At 47.3% G+C, this 14,945-nt stretch overlaps 1 protein-coding gene across 5 annotated transcripts in view; it reads left to right on the top strand.

Annotated features, from left to right (window-relative positions):
* Window positions 1-697: 697 nt before the first annotated feature.
* Window positions 698-14,945, top strand: part of DSN1 (DSN1 component of MIS12 kinetochore complex) — a 21,100-nt gene continuing 6,852 nt past the window's right edge. The window contains exons 1-9 of one of the 5 annotated variants that reach the window (XM_023227962.1): window positions 705-849; window positions 1,176-1,299; window positions 3,341-3,389; window positions 3,618-3,938; window positions 6,989-7,062; window positions 8,191-8,263; window positions 11,040-11,127; window positions 13,686-13,745; window positions 14,142-14,216. In XM_023227962.1, coding sequence (XP_023083730.1) covers window positions 1,252-1,299; window positions 3,341-3,389; window positions 3,618-3,938; window positions 6,989-7,062; window positions 8,191-8,263; window positions 11,040-11,127; window positions 13,686-13,745; window positions 14,142-14,216 — 788 coding nt within the window. In that variant the 5' untranslated portion in view covers window positions 705-849; window positions 1,176-1,251. Of the gene's footprint in view, window positions 850-1,175; window positions 1,300-3,340; window positions 3,390-3,617; window positions 3,939-6,988; window positions 7,063-8,190; window positions 8,264-11,039; window positions 11,128-13,685; window positions 13,746-14,141; window positions 14,217-14,945 lie in introns of all 5 variants that reach the window. The other 4 variants (XM_023227967.2, XM_023227964.1, XM_023227966.2 and 1 more) reach the window with 4 other exon arrangements.

The raw sequence follows: 14,945 nt of genomic DNA, 5'->3' as shown, positions 1-14,945 counted from the left end.
GGAAAAGCCTTCCCAGGCAGAGGGAAGAGCGCCTGGGAATACAGCGCCTCAAAGGGCATCTGATGCCCTGTCCCCGTCGTGCCCCTAGGCCCAGCCCGACCCGCCGCACCCACGGGCCCCGACCGTGGACACTGCAACCACGAGGGGGCGCTGCGACCTCCTCCCGGGTGAAATGAAACCCGAGGGCAGGCCCCCCCTCCACCAAGCAAGTAAATCAAGCCGTTTGAGGGGGTGGCCTGGAAATGAGAAAGAAAAAGTCCTAGAGCAGGAGTGGGATAGACTGTGAGGCAAACTGAGCTCAGAGCTCCAGTCCCCCCTGGGGAGAGTCACGGTCCACATTTTGGGAGTTGAGGAGATAAAGGGAGTGGGAACCAGAGCCTAGCGACGGGGACAGGCCATCAGATGCCTTTTGAGGCGCTGCATTCCTCCGGCAAGAATCTCTCCGGGCCTCTGTTTCCCCCATCTTAGATGGGCTCTGGGGCCGTCGGGCGCAAAAGGACACGATAGTGTGGCGGGTTCCAGAAAGGGACTCCCCGGGCGGGGTGTTGGAGAGAGGTGGTAACGTAGCCGGACAGGACCTAAAGGACTTGGACCAGAGGAGCGGAGCTGGCAAGAGTTGGACGGCGGTGTACGCATGCGCATCCTCAGAGGCAGGCGTTCTGCGCGCGCGTGGCCGAGAAGCTGCCGGTCGCGCATGCGCCCTTGGTTGGCGGGAGTTTCGGAGGCGGTGACAGTGACGTAGAAGGCGGAGACCGCTGGACCCCGACCAGGGAGGATCTGCTGCGGGGGCGCAAGGCGTCCAGGAGTGACCTGGGGCTGTGGAGAGCGACCCGTGGCCTTGTGTTTCAGGTACGGAGGCTCCGGACTGGACGGGCGTCGCCCTGAGGTCAGGAAGTCACAGGCTTGTTCTCTGATGGGGCCTCGCCCGCCGCCGCACTAATCTCTTTGGCGTCGTACTCCTCGGCCCAGCTCGACCCGCCGCACCCCCGGCCCCGACCGTGGACACTGGGAGGCCCCGGGGCCGCTGCGACCTCCTCCCGGGTGAAATGAAACCCGAGGGCAGTCCCCCTTACTAACCCCATTAGAGACGTATCTGCTAGGTTCCAGAAACGGGTGAGGACTGGGCAGAGGCCTGGGGTGACAGGCCTGGGTTCGAATTTCCCTTCTGCCCCCAGGCTGGCAGCGTCACAAGCTTGGGCCAGGCTTTTTGCCCCTCTGAACCTCAATTCCCCTGTCTGCAAAGTGGAGTTAATGGTGCTTACGGAGTTGTGGAAAGGATTAAGTGGAATAACAATGCAGGTAAAGCGCTTACGTAGCACAGATTCTAGCATAGAATAAGCATTTAACAGTTGACGGTTGTTGCTTTTCTAAGCTTGGATCTGTGTGATACAATCGTTATTATCCAAGTCTGGATCTGTGTGATACGATTATAAGGACTGTGGAGGATTCAGATCCTTGACCGACCCCTCCTTGTTATCTTTTCCTTTTGTTCCTCTGCATATATTCGTATCTTTTTACTTAGCATCCCCCACAGACGGATTTCTGCTGGAAGGGCGGGGGGGGGGGGGGGGGAACGATGAAGAGATGCCTAGGTCACATCCCTGCATTCTTCAGTCAGTTGTTCATGACAGGCACTAGGAATACAAATACAGCCTGGCTGGGGAGACAGACATGTAAACAAACATAGCCAATGCTGCCAAGGCCAAGGGGCGTAGCCACCAACTCTGCAAAAGAGAAGTGATGTGAAAGCTTCATATTTGAGCTAGGTTGGGAAGGATAAATAAGTTTAACAGGTAGAAGGACACGTACGTGCAAAGATTCAGAAGTAATACAGGGAATAGGAGTGGGAGGAGAGAGCAGGAATGGGTAAATTGGGGCTAGTTTACCTAAGGTGTTGAGTACACTTTGGAAAAGTCCCGGCAGCTGTCTAAGGAATAGACTGGGCCGGGCATGGTGGCTCAGGCCTGTAATCCCAGCACTTTGGGAGGCCGAGTCAGGCAGATCACCTGAGGTCAAGCATTTGAGACCAGCCTGGCCAATATGGGGAAACCCCATCTCTACTAAAAATACAAAAATTAGCCGGGTGTGGTGGCGGGCACCTGTAATCCCAGCTACTCAGGAAACTGAGGCAGGATAATTGCTTGAACCTGGGAGGTGGAAGTTGCAGTGAGCCGAGACTGTGCCACTGCACTCCAGCCTCGGCGACAGAGCGAGACTCCACCTCAAAAAAAAACAAAAACAAAGAATAGACTGGAGAGGGGCAGCTGGAGGCACAAAAACTAGTGGAGAGACTGTTAGATAGTGGGAGGGACCAGAAATTATGAGACCTGAACTAAACTAGTAACAGTGAGGCTGGGCGTGGTGGCTCACGCCTGTAATCCCAGAACTTTGGGAGGCCTAGGCTGGTTGGTCACTTGAGGCCAGGAGTTTGAGACCAGCCTGGCCAACATGGGGAAACCCTCTCTCTATTAAAATTGCACAAATTAGCCAGGCATGGTGGTACACGCCTGTAATCCCAGCTACTCAGGAGGCTGAGGCAGGAGAATCACCTGAACTGGGGAGGAGGAGGTTTCAGTGAGCCAAGATTGCGCCACTACACTCCAGCCTGGGCAACAGAGCAAGACCATGTCTCAAAATAATAAATAAACCAGTAACAGTGAGAATGGAGAAAAGATTTAGAGACTGTTTATAGAACAGTTAGGACTTTGGATCTGGAGAACTAAGAATAAGAAGTAATGGATGGGCCGGGCGCGGTGGCTCAAGCCTGTAATCCCAGCACTTTGGGAGGCCGAGACGGGCGGATCACGAGGTCAGGAGATCGAGACCATCCTGGCTAACACGGTGAAACCCCATCTCTACTAAAAAACAAAAAATACAAAAAACTAGCCAGGCGAGGTGGCGGGCGCCTGTAGTCCCAGCTACTCAGGAGGCTGAGGCAGGAGAATGGCATAAACCCGGGAGGCGGAGCTTGCAGTGAGCTGAGATCCGGCCACTGCACTCTAGCCTGGGCGACAGAGCGAGACTCCATCTCAAAAAAAAAAAAGAAGTAATGGATGATGTGGTTTTTCTAGTTTGGAAGACCAGGTAGACCATAATGTCATCAATGGAATTAGGGACTAGTTAAACACAAAGTAACTGGGAAGTAAGGTAGCGTGTGTGTTCAGGGAGATTTGAATATTTCTAGCAATAAAGTATACAGAAATTCAGAAGAGGAGGTGATGGCCCCTGCTGATATTCTCTGTCAGGAAGGTGGACAAGGGTAGCTCGGAGAGGCTGGAAAGCCCCACTGAGACTGCAGCTGAAATGTGAAGAACAGATCACTTCATTTTCCTATTTTCAGAGTTTCCCACGTAGGATGACTTCAGTGACTAGATCAGAGATCATAGATGGTAAGTATTATAGTGAAATTCAGTACCTCTTACCTTGGGTTCAGGCTTCTGAGCTATACCTAAATCTTTCCTGGCTCCTGGTGGATTTGGAATCACGTACTCATTTGCAGAGATGCTTTATTTATGTTTCCACGATCTAGGGGCATACATTTACTTTTTCCACTTTTTTGCACAAATAGTTGTGGCGGGTTTGATTTTGTATTTTGACTTTTTTATAACAAATGCTAGAAAAAGGACCAGTGATGTCTAAGACTCATGATCATCAATTGGAATCAAGTCTCAGTCCTGTGGAAGTGTTTACTAAAACATCTGCCTCCCTGGAGATGCATCAAGGCGTTTCAGAAGAAAGAATTCACCTTGGCTGTAGCCCTAAAAAAGGGGAAAATTGTGATCTCAGCCACCAGGAAAGACTTCAGTTGAAGTCCCTTCATTTGTCCCCTCAAGAACAATCTGCCAGTTATCAAGACAGGAGGCAATCCTGGCGGCGATCAAGTATGAAAGAAACGAACCGGCGGAAGTCGCTGCATCCCATTCACCAGGGCATCACAGGTGGGGTGCTGTATACACAAGACAGTGAAGTTCCAGCTCAGATAAGAGACAGGTTCCAGCTCAGATAAGAGGCAGTGAGGTATGGCAGAAAGTGTAGGAGAATAGACATGACTTGCTACTTTGTAAGTACTGATGTCAAACACCTAGTAAATATTCAGTATCACTGCTATTTCTTTTTAAGAGACAGGATGTTGCTGTGCTGTCTAAGCTGGACTTGAACTTCTGGGCTCAAGCAGTCTTCCCACTTCAGCCTCCCAAGTAGCTGGGACTACAGGCATGAGCCACTGCACCTGGTTTACTACTTATGCTATTAGCTGCCACAAATAAATTTCTAATTGTTCAATATTCACCTGCTAGGATGACAGACATTAAAGATTTCTTTCTGTGGTTTTCTGTCTCATACCCTAAAGTGGAGCAGAAGATAGTTGGGTTGATACCTGATTTTAGCCTTTGTAACTGAAAATATCTCAGGGAAGATGCACATACAAATATCTAGAGTGGGCCATGCCTGTAATCCCAGCACTTTGGGAGGCAGGAGGATTGCTTGAGTCCAGGAGTTTGAGGACAACCTAGGCAAAATGGCAAGACCCCATCTCTACAAAAAGTTTTTTAAAACATAGCAGGGCATGGTGGCACGTACCTGTAGTCTCAGCTACTGGAGAGAGGCTGAGGCAAGAGGATCACTTGGGCCCAGGAATTCAAGGCAGCAGTGAGCTATGATTGTGCCACTCAATCTATGCTGGGTGACAAAGTAAGATCCCTGTCTCTCAAAAACTTTGTCTCTTTTTCACTACCCCCCCTTCCCTCCTCCCTTGCTGCACCCCCCACCCCACCTCACTTTCTCTCTCTCTCTCTCTCTCTCTCTGTGTATCTAGAATAAAAAACTTAGTTTTTAGGGATGCTATGCAGAATGTGATTTGTGTCATTTTGTGTGAATTTACAATAGTAACTATATCTTAGTAAGCATCAAAGTACAGAATATAACGTGGAAAGGCTTGCATATTTCAGGAAGACTACTAGCTCTGTGGTGTTGAGTAAATTACTTAACCTTCTTTGCCTTAAGGTCCTCATCAGCAGCTTGGAGGTGAAATAGTACCTATCTTACATAACACAGTACTTGGCAGATAGTAAGCCCTGAAATGTTAAGCTGTTGTGATTAGTTTTAAGGTATCATCCCATTTCCAAGTGGTCTGATGCACAGAAGGAAATCTGGGTAAAGATAGCCACTTAGCACATCAGAAAATTGCTGCCACAAGGCCCATGTACTTTAGTCCTTAGATGTGCTGAGAAAATATCAGTGCATCCCAAGATTAGCCCTACCTTTAGCGCTATGCCAGAGCATTTAGACTTAAACAGAAAAGCACCAATGTAATAAGATTGGTTATTACCTAGTTATTTCTGGCAACCTGCCAGGTTTCCTTGGTTCTAGGCAGAAAGTATCCTGTTTTTCTTGACTAACAGCAGTGCCAATTAAGAGAAGAGACAAGAACTTTAAAAACACAACCAGCTAAACCTAGAGGGCAAAAAGACATGTAACTCTCATAATTCACAAGGCAAAATTCCTTTGCTATGTAATAATTGTTTTCAAATGGACATAATTTTTAAAAAACGGTATCTACATCTTGCAATTGGTTAGGATTCAGTTGCATAATTATGTAAAATGCTCACCCAATTCAGTCTGATAACTCACTGTATGACCTTGGGCAAGATACCTTTTACTTTGTGCCTGTGTCATTATCTGTCATCTGAATGGAATTCATAGGTTACTTGCCTCAAGGTTTAATGAAATATGTATATAGCATTTCATAAAATGTTTTTTATATAGCAAGTGTTCAAAAAATGTTAGCTATTAATGCTATTATTAGGTCATTATAGAGAGGAAGTGTGGTAATAGTGGGAAAAACACAGATACTAGTGACAGACTTGCGTTTGAATTCTGGCTCCACCAATTTCCAGTTTCTGGCCTCAAACAAGTCATTTCCCCTCAGAGCTGCAGTTTTCCCACTTGTAAAATGGAACTTTATAGTAGTACTCTTCTTATAGTATACAGTACAAAGTGTTTAAAGCACATTGCAGTGCCTGTCTTTTTTTTTTTTTTTTTTTTGAGACAGAGTCTCTCTCTGTCGCCCAGGCTGGAGTGTAGTGGCCGGACCTCACTACAAGCTCCGCCTCCCGGGTTTATGCCATTCTCCTGCCTCAGCCTCCCGAATAACTGGGACTACAGGCGCCCGCCACCTCGCCTGGCTAGTTTTTTGTATTTTTTTAAGTAGAGACGGGGTTTCACTGTGTTAGCCAGGATGGTCTCGATTTCCTGACCTCGTGATCCGCCCGTCTCGGCCTCCCAAAGTGCTGGGATTACAGGCTTGAGCCACCACACCCTGCCTGCAGTGCCTGTCTTATAAAAATGTCCAAATGTGGCCAGGCACGGTGGCTCACACCTGTAATCCCAGCACTTTGGAAGGCCAAGGCGGGCAGATCACCTGAGGCCAGGAGTTCAAGACCAACCTGGTCAACATGGGGAAGCCCTGTCTCTACTAAAAATATAAAAAATTACCTGGGTATGGTGGCGCATGTTTGTGGTCCCCGCTACTGCAACCTCTCGGCTCACTGCAGCCTCTGCCTCCTGGGCCCTTTTGATTCTCGTGCCTCAGCCTCTGGAGTAGCTGGGATTACAGGCACATGCCACCACTCCTGGCTGATTTTTCTATTGTTAGTAGAGACAGGATTTCACCATGTTGTCCAGGCTGGTCTCCAGCTCGTGGTCTCAAGTGATCCCATGCCTTGGCCCCAGAGTGTTGGGACTATAGGCGTGAGCCACCGTACCCAGCCAATACAAAAATTCCTATAACTTTTTTTTTTTAAGTTTGGGTGCACAAATGGGTTAACTTCATTCCTCAGTGATCCTGCAAAACTTAGAATTCTGTCTTTAACTAAAGAAGGCTATTCTTGCCTTAAGTTGAATTTATCAAGAGGGAGGATACTTTTTAGTTTTGTTAGTTGCTAACTATGTAACTATCCAGCTCCTTAAATGTGGCTATGTTTTATGTTAGAGCTCAGCCGGTCTATCAGTGTGGATCTAGCAGAAAGCAAACGGCTTGGCTGTCTCCTGCTTTCCAGTTTCCAGGTGAGGTTCTTGTAGCTGGAAAATGTTTTTGTGTTTGTTAACTGCTATTGTGACAATTTTTTTTTTTAAGATGGATTCTGATTCTGTCGCCCAGGCTGGAGTGCAGTGATATGATCTTAACTTACTGCAACCTCCACCTCCCAGGTTCAAGTGATTCTCCTGCCTCAGCTTCCTGAGTAGCTGGGACTATAGGCACGTGCCACCACGCCCAGCTAATTTTTGTACTCTCAGTAGAGACGGGGTTTCACTGTGTTGGCCAGAATGGTCTCGATCTCCTGACCTCCTGATCGGCCCGCCTCGGCCTCCCAAAGTACTGGGATTTCAGACGTGAGCCACCGTATCCAGCCCTTAATTTTTTGTATTTTAGTAAAGACGAGGTTTCACTGTGTTGCCCAGGCTGGTCTTGAACACCTGAGCTCAGGCAGTCCACCCACCTTGGCCTCCCAAAGTGCTAGGATTACAGGTGTGAGCCACCACGCCCAGACTTTTTTTAAGTTGTATTGTGTATTAAGTGGCTACCAGGTACTTACATCAGTTTAGATAAGCAGGTAATTTGTATGAATTAAATAACCTTTTTTTTTCCTGAACGGAAAGTCAAAATCTATAGTCCAAGCAACAAAGAGTTTTTTGTTTGTTTTTTGTTTTTTTGAGACGGAGTCTCGCTCTGTCACCAGCCTGGAGTGCAGTGGCACATCTCAGCTCCCTGCAGCCTCCGCCTCCCAGGTTCAAGAAGTTCTCCTGCCTCACCCTCCCGAGTAGCTGGGACTACAGGCGTGCGCCACCACGCCCAGCTAATTTGTTTTGTATTTTTAGTAGAGACAGGGTTTCACCATGTTGGCCAGGATGGTCTCCATCTCCTGACCTTATGATCCGCCTGCCTTGGCCTCCCAAAGTGCTGGGATTACAGGCATGAGCCACTGTGCCTGGTCAACAAAGAGGTGTTTTTTGTTTTTTTGTTGTTTTTTTTTTCCTTATCTATTTTTTGTTTCTGTGAAAAGTCTTATGTGTAAAAATTAAATCATATTTAGTATTTAGTTTCATATTTATTAAACATCATAAAGTGACATAAATTTAGGACTGGCCTGGAAATTTTTGGTGGTTGTACTAAAAATGCTTTTCTTTATTTAGTTCTCTATTCAGAAACTTGAACCTTTCCTAAGGGACACTAAGGGCTTCAGTCTTGAAAGTTTTAGAGCCAAAGGTAAGTTGCTAACAGATAAGTGAGCTTTGACCCTGGGCAGTCAAAGCTTTGCTCACAGCATCCCCATTTACAGAAGCTGCTGCCTTATAAAACTAGCTCCCCCACCTTTTTTTGTGTGTGTGAGGTGGAGTCTCGCTCTGTCGCCCAGGCTGGAGTGCAGTGGCGCGATCTCCGCTCACTGCAAGCTCCGCCTCCCAGATTCATGCCATTCTTCTGCCTCAGCCTCCCGAGTAGCTGGGACTACAGGCGCCCACCACCACTGCCAGCTAATTTTTTGTATTTTCGGTAGAGACGGGGTTTTACCGTGTTAGCCAGAATGGTCTCGATCTCCTGACCTCGTGATCCACCCGCCTCGGCCTCCCAAAGTGCTGGGATTACAGGCGTGAGCCACCACGCCCGGCCCCCCCCCTTTTTTTTTTTTAAAGACAGAGTCTCATTCTGTTGCCCAGACTGGAGTACAGTGGGGTGATCTTGACTCACTGCAGTCTCTGCCTCCTGGGTTCAAGCAGTTCTCCTGCCTGAGCCTCCTGAGTAGCTGGAAGCCACCATGCCTGGCTAATTTTTGTATTTTTAGTAGAGAAGAGGTTTCACCATGTTGGCCAGGCTGGTCTTGAACTCCTTACCTCAAGTGATCTGCCCACCTTGGCCTCCCAACGTGCTGGGATTACAGGCATGAGCCACTGTGTCCAGCCCCCTACATTTTTTAACTTGCAAGAATATATGCTTATGAAGCTCAGGTGGTATGAAAGTGGAAAATAATCTTCCCTTCCACTCTGACCCCCAGTCTCAGTTCCTCTCCCCAAATGTAACTATGGTCACCAGTTTCTTGTGTATCCTTGCAGAAATATTTATTGCTTTCTTTTTCTTTTTTTTGAGATGGAGTTGCGCTCTGTCACCCAGTATTTCTAGTAGAGACAGGGTTTTGCCATATTGGCCAGGCTGGTCTCGAACTCCTGACCTCAGGCGATTCACCCACCTCAGCATCCCAAAGTTCTGGGATTACAGCAGTAAGGCACTGTGCCTGGCCTTTTTGGTTTCCCTTCCCTCCTTTCCCCTCCCTTCCCCTCCCTTTCCTTTCCTTTCCTTTCCTTTTTTTTTTTTTTTTTTTCAGGCAGAGTCTTGCTCTGTTGCCAAACTGGAGTGCAGTGGTGCAATCTTGGTTCACTGTAACCTTTACCTCCCAGGTTCAAGCAATTCTCCTGCCTCAGTCTCCCGAGTAGCTGGGACTACAGGCGCCCGTCACCATTCTCAGCTAATTTTTACGTTTTTAGTAGAGACTGGGCTTCACCATGTTGGCCAGGATGGTCTTGATCTCTTGACCTTGTGATCTGCCCGCCTTGGCCTCCCAAAGTGCTGGGATAATAGGCATGAGCCACGGCGCCCAGCCTGGTTTTCTTTTTCTAATAAAGATGGGGGTTCACTATGTTGCTCAGGCTGTGCTGGGCTCAAGCAATCCTCCTGCCTTAGCCTCCTAAGTAGCTGGGACTACAAGCACTATGCCTGGCTATGCTCATAATTTTTTATTTGCCTCCTTGTTTCTTATTACCCTCTTGCCTATTGCCTGAGTTTTTTTTGTTTTTTGTTTTTTGTTTTTTTTGAGATAGAGTCTCATTCTCGCCCAGGCTGGTGTGCAGTGGCACCATCTCAGCTCACTGCAACCTCTGCCTCCCAGGTTCAAGCGATTCCCCTGCCTCAGCCTCCCGAGTAGCTGGGATTACAGGCGTGCACCACCATACTCAGCTAATTTTTGTATTTTTAGTGGAGACAGGGTTTCATAATGTTGGCCTGGCTGGTCTTGAACTCCTGACCTCAAGTGGTCTGCCTGCCTTGGCCTCCAAAAATGCTGGGATTACAGGTGTGAGCCACTGTGCCCAGCCTCAGATACACCTTTTAAACTGCTTTTTCACAGGTCATTTATAGAAACATCATAAATGTCATAAAGGCTGGGCACAGTGGCTTACTTACACCTATAATCCCAGGACTTTGGGAGGCTGAGGCAGGCGAATCACTTGAGCCCAGGAGCTGGAGACCAGCCTAGGCAACATGGTAAAACCCCATTTCTACAGAAAATACAAAAATTAGCTGGGCATGGTGGTGCTGCCTGTATTCCCAGCAAATAGGGAGGCTGAGGCGGGGGTTATATTGCTCGAGCCCAGAAGATGGAGGTTGCAGTGAGCTGAGATCACACCACTGCACTTCAGCCGAGGTGACAAAGCGAGAGTCTGTCTAAATAAATAGATAAAAGGCCGGGCGCGGTGGCTCAAGCCTGTAATCCCAGCACTTTGGGAGGCCGAGACGGGCGGATCACGAGGTCAGGAGATCGAGACCATCCTGGCTAACACGGTGAAACCCCGTCTCTACTAAAAATACAAAAAAACTAGCCGGGCGAGGTGGCGGGCGCCTGTAGTCCCAGCTACTCCGGAGGCTGAGGCGGGAGAATGGCGTAAACCCGGGAGGCGGAGCTTGCAGTGAGCTGAGATCCGGCCACTGCACTCCAGCCCGGGCAATAGAGCAAGACTCCGTCTCAAAAAAAAATAAAATAAAATAAATAAATAAATAGATAAAAATGAGTTGTCTTTCATTTTATCTATACCTACCAGAAAAAAAAAGGTACAATCTTTCTACATACTTAACTCCACACTTTTGGGCGGGCTTGAGGACCAACATGTAACAGCAGACCCTAGAGCTGAGACTACCTTAATATACCTTTGTCAGCATCTCACTGTGAAAATGTATATTTTCTTTATTTTATGACACGTAAATTTGTTCTGTCTAGCATCTTCTCTTTCTGAAGAATTGAAACATTTTGCAGACGGACTGGAAACTGATGGAACTCTACAAAAATGTTTTGAACATTCAAATGGGTAAGAGCAGTTCCCCTTCTGTCCTAAATTATGATTGAATTAGGACTTTTGGCCGGGCGCTGTGGCTAATGCCTGTAATCCCAACACTTTGGGAAGCCGAGGTGGGCAGATCACAAGGTCAGAAGATCAAGACCATCCTGGCTAACATGGTGAAACCCCATCTCTACTAAAAATACAAAAAAAAAAAAAAAAAAAAATTAGCCAGGCGTGGTGGCAGGCGCCTGTAGTCCAAGCTACTCGGGAGGCTGAGGCAGGAGTATGGCATGAACCCAGGAGGCGGAACTTGCAGTGAGCCGAGATTGGGCCACTACACTCCAGCCTGGGAGACAGAGAGACTCCGTCTCAAAAGAAAAAAAAAAAAGAATTAGGACTTTTGTTATAATTAGATAGTTGTTCATTTACCAACAAACATGTATTCGCCATCTTCTCTTTTTATTTATTTATTTATTTTTTGGTTTGGAACCTTGCTGTGTCCCCCAGGCTGGAGTGCAATGGTGTTATCTTGGCTCACTGCAACCTCCATCTCCCGGGTTCAAACCCTTCTTCTGCCTCAGCCTCTCAGGTAGCTGGGACTACAGGCATGTGCCACCATGCCTGGCTAATTTTTTTGTATTTTTAGTAGAGATGGGGTTTCACCATGCTGACCAGGCTGGTCTCAAGCTCCTGACCTCAAGTAATCCACCCACCTCAGCCTCCCAAAGTGCTGGGATTATAGACGTGAGCCACCAAGCCCAGCTTATTTTTTTTTTTTTCAATTTTTGTTTTTTGAGACAGAGTCTTGCTCTGTTACCCAGGCTGTAGTGCAATGGCGCAATCGTGGCTGACTAACCTCTGTCTCCCAGATTTAAGCAATTCTCCTCCTCAGCCTCCTGAGCAGCTGGTATTACAGGTGCCCACCACCACACCTGGCTAATTTTTGTATTTTTTTTTTTTAGTAGAGACAGGGTTTCATCATATTGGCCAGGCTAGTCTCGAGCTCCTGACCTCAAGTAATCCACCTGCCTCGGCCTCCCAAAGTGCTGGGATTACAGACATGAGCCACCGCACCCGGCTTATTTATTTATTTTTTTAAATTTTTGTTTTTTGAGACAGAGTCTTGCTCTGTTGCCCAGGCTGGAGTGCAATGGTGTGATCTTGGCTCACTGTAACCTCCGCCTCCCTGGCTCAAGCAATTCTCCTGCCTCAGCCTCCCGAGTTGCTGGGATTACAGGTGTGCCCCACCATGCTGGACTTATTTTTTGTATTTTTATAGAAACGAGGTTTCACCATGTTAGCCAGGCTGATCTTGAACTCCTGACCCCAGGTGATCCACCCGTTTGAGCCTCCCAAAGTGCTGGGATTACAGGTGTGAGCCACCACGCCCGGCCGAGAGACACGGAGTTTTTAAGCAAGGAAAAAAAAATTAGAGAAATATTTTAAGAAAGGTTAATCTGGGCCGGGCGCGGTGGCTCAAGCCTGTAATCTCAGCACTTTGGGAGGCCGAGACAGGTGGATCACGGGGTCAGGAGATCGAGACCATCCTGGCTAACACGGTGAAACCCCGTCTCTACTAAAAATACAAAAAATTAGCTGGGCATGTTGGTGGGCGCCTGAGGCTGAGGCAGGAGAATGGCATGAACCTGGGAGGCGAAGCTTGCAGTGAGCCAAGATAGCATCACTGCACTCCAGCCTGGGTGACAGAGCGAGACTCCATCTCAGGAAAAAAAAAAAAAAGAAAGCTATTACCTAGTGGAAAAGTGAAATAGAGTCCAACATTAAGTATTTTTTGAAAGACAAAAATTATGTAAGGGAGTCTGGGCATGGTGGCTCCCACCTGTAACTGAGGTGTGAGGATCACTTGAACCCAGGAGTTTGAGACCTGGGCAACATGGAGAGACTGCATCTCTACTAAAAATAAATAAAAGACTGGGTGCGGTGGCTCACACCTGTAATCCCAGCACTTTGGGAGGCTGAGGTGGGTGGGTCATGAGGTCAGGAGTTCGAGACCAGCCTGGCCAACATAGTGAAACCCCATCTCTACCAAAAATACAAAAATTAGCTGGGGGTGGTGGTGGGCGCCTGTCATCCCAGCTACTCTGGAGGCTGAGGCAGGAAAATCACTTGAACCCGGGAGGCGGAGGTTGCAGCAAGCTGAGATTGAGCCACTGTACTCCCACCTGGGTGACAGAGCCAAACTCTGTCTCAAAAATAAATAAATAGCCGGGCACTGTTTCTCACGCCTATAATCCCAGCACTTTGGGAGGCTGAGGCGGGCGGATCACCTGAGGTCGGGAGTTTGAGACCAACCTGACCAACATGGAGAAACCCCATCTCTACTAAAAATACAAAAGTAGCCGGGCGTGGTGGTGCATGCCTATGATCCCAGCTACTCTGGAGGCTGTGGTAGGAGAATCTGTTGAACCAGGGAGGCAGAAGTTTCAGTGAGCCGAGATTGTGCCATTGCACTCCAGCCTGGGCAACAAGAGCAAAACTCTGTATCAAATAAATAATTTATAAGCAATTATATTAAAGCAAATATTTCTTGAAAGATTTATGTCGTAATCCTATCTGTTTTCCAGAAAAGCATCAGATTTTTCTCTGGAAGCATCTGTGGCTGAGATGAAGGAATACATAACAAAGTAAGTTAACCTTTGTTAGAAAATCTAAATTCATTCTCCTATCTGGGGAAATTAACTAACTTGGAAAAAATGAATAGTAAGCATTGTATTTGGAGAGTCAGCATTAGTGCACCAATACTAGAAGTTAGAAGGCTCATATTGAGATTTTTTATGGACTCTACTAATGATCCATTTCACAGAATGGAATCTAGAGAACACAAATATTAATTTGACTTGAAGAACTGAGGTTTGGTATGATTAAATATCCTCTGAATTGGTCAGGCTTTCTAATCCTGTAATGACCTTTCAACTCACATTTTACATCTAGATTGTACACCTAACATACTTATTGTTACTGTGAGTGATTCAGAATAAGATTATAAAAATTAACTGAATTTTTTTTCCTGATTCTTACAGGTTTTCTTTAGAACGTCAGATTTGGGATCAGCTCTTGGTGCACTACCAGCAGGAGGCTGAAGAGATATTGTCCAGGTTAGATCTATGAACTGTAAAAACTGTCTTTAAAAACCTTACGGAGTTTGATTGGGGTTTATTTCAGTTCTGTTAGTACAAATTGAAAGATGAATCCTTTCTCACAGGCCAATAAGCTCATCAAATTCTGTAGTGTGTATTAGCACTCTCTGACCATAAACGGGAAGTGAGTGAGAGGAAGGAAGAGTTGGTGTCACTATTTTCGGTCCAAAACACAATTGCTTCTGTTCTGTGTCCTTGGCTATCATTTCATATCCTGGGGGAGACAGGCATATCTCTACATTGTACCTAGCAGCCTGGGCCTGGGCCAAGAACAGTAATCAAGGGGCTTCAGTGAGCACATGGCCTATAAGCTGCATGTTTTGTGGGATGCCCTTGGCCAGGGCCTTCTTGGAAACAGAAAGACATGAAAGTGGGTAGATGAGCCGGGCGTGGTGGCTCAAGCCTGTAATCCCAGCACTTTGGGAGGCTGAGACAGGCGGATCACCAGGTCAGGAGATTGAGACCATCCTGGCTAACACAGTGAAACCCCATCTCTACTAAAAATACAAAAAACTAGCCGGGCGAGGTGGCGGGCGCCTGTAGTCCCAGCTACTCCAGAGGCTGAGGCAGGAGAATGGCGTGAACCCGGGAGGCGGAGCTTGCAGTGAGCTGAGATCCGGCCACTGCACTCCAGCCTGGGTGACAGAGTGAGACTCCGTCTCAAAAAAAAAAAAAAAAAAAAGTGGG

Source organism: Piliocolobus tephrosceles, chromosome 20 (assembly GCF_002776525.5).
Source record: "Piliocolobus tephrosceles isolate RC106 chromosome 20, ASM277652v3, whole genome shotgun sequence".
Taxonomy (NCBI): domain Eukaryota; kingdom Metazoa; phylum Chordata; class Mammalia; order Primates; family Cercopithecidae; genus Piliocolobus; species Piliocolobus tephrosceles.
This window is presented reverse-complemented; position numbering and strand designations above follow the sequence as displayed.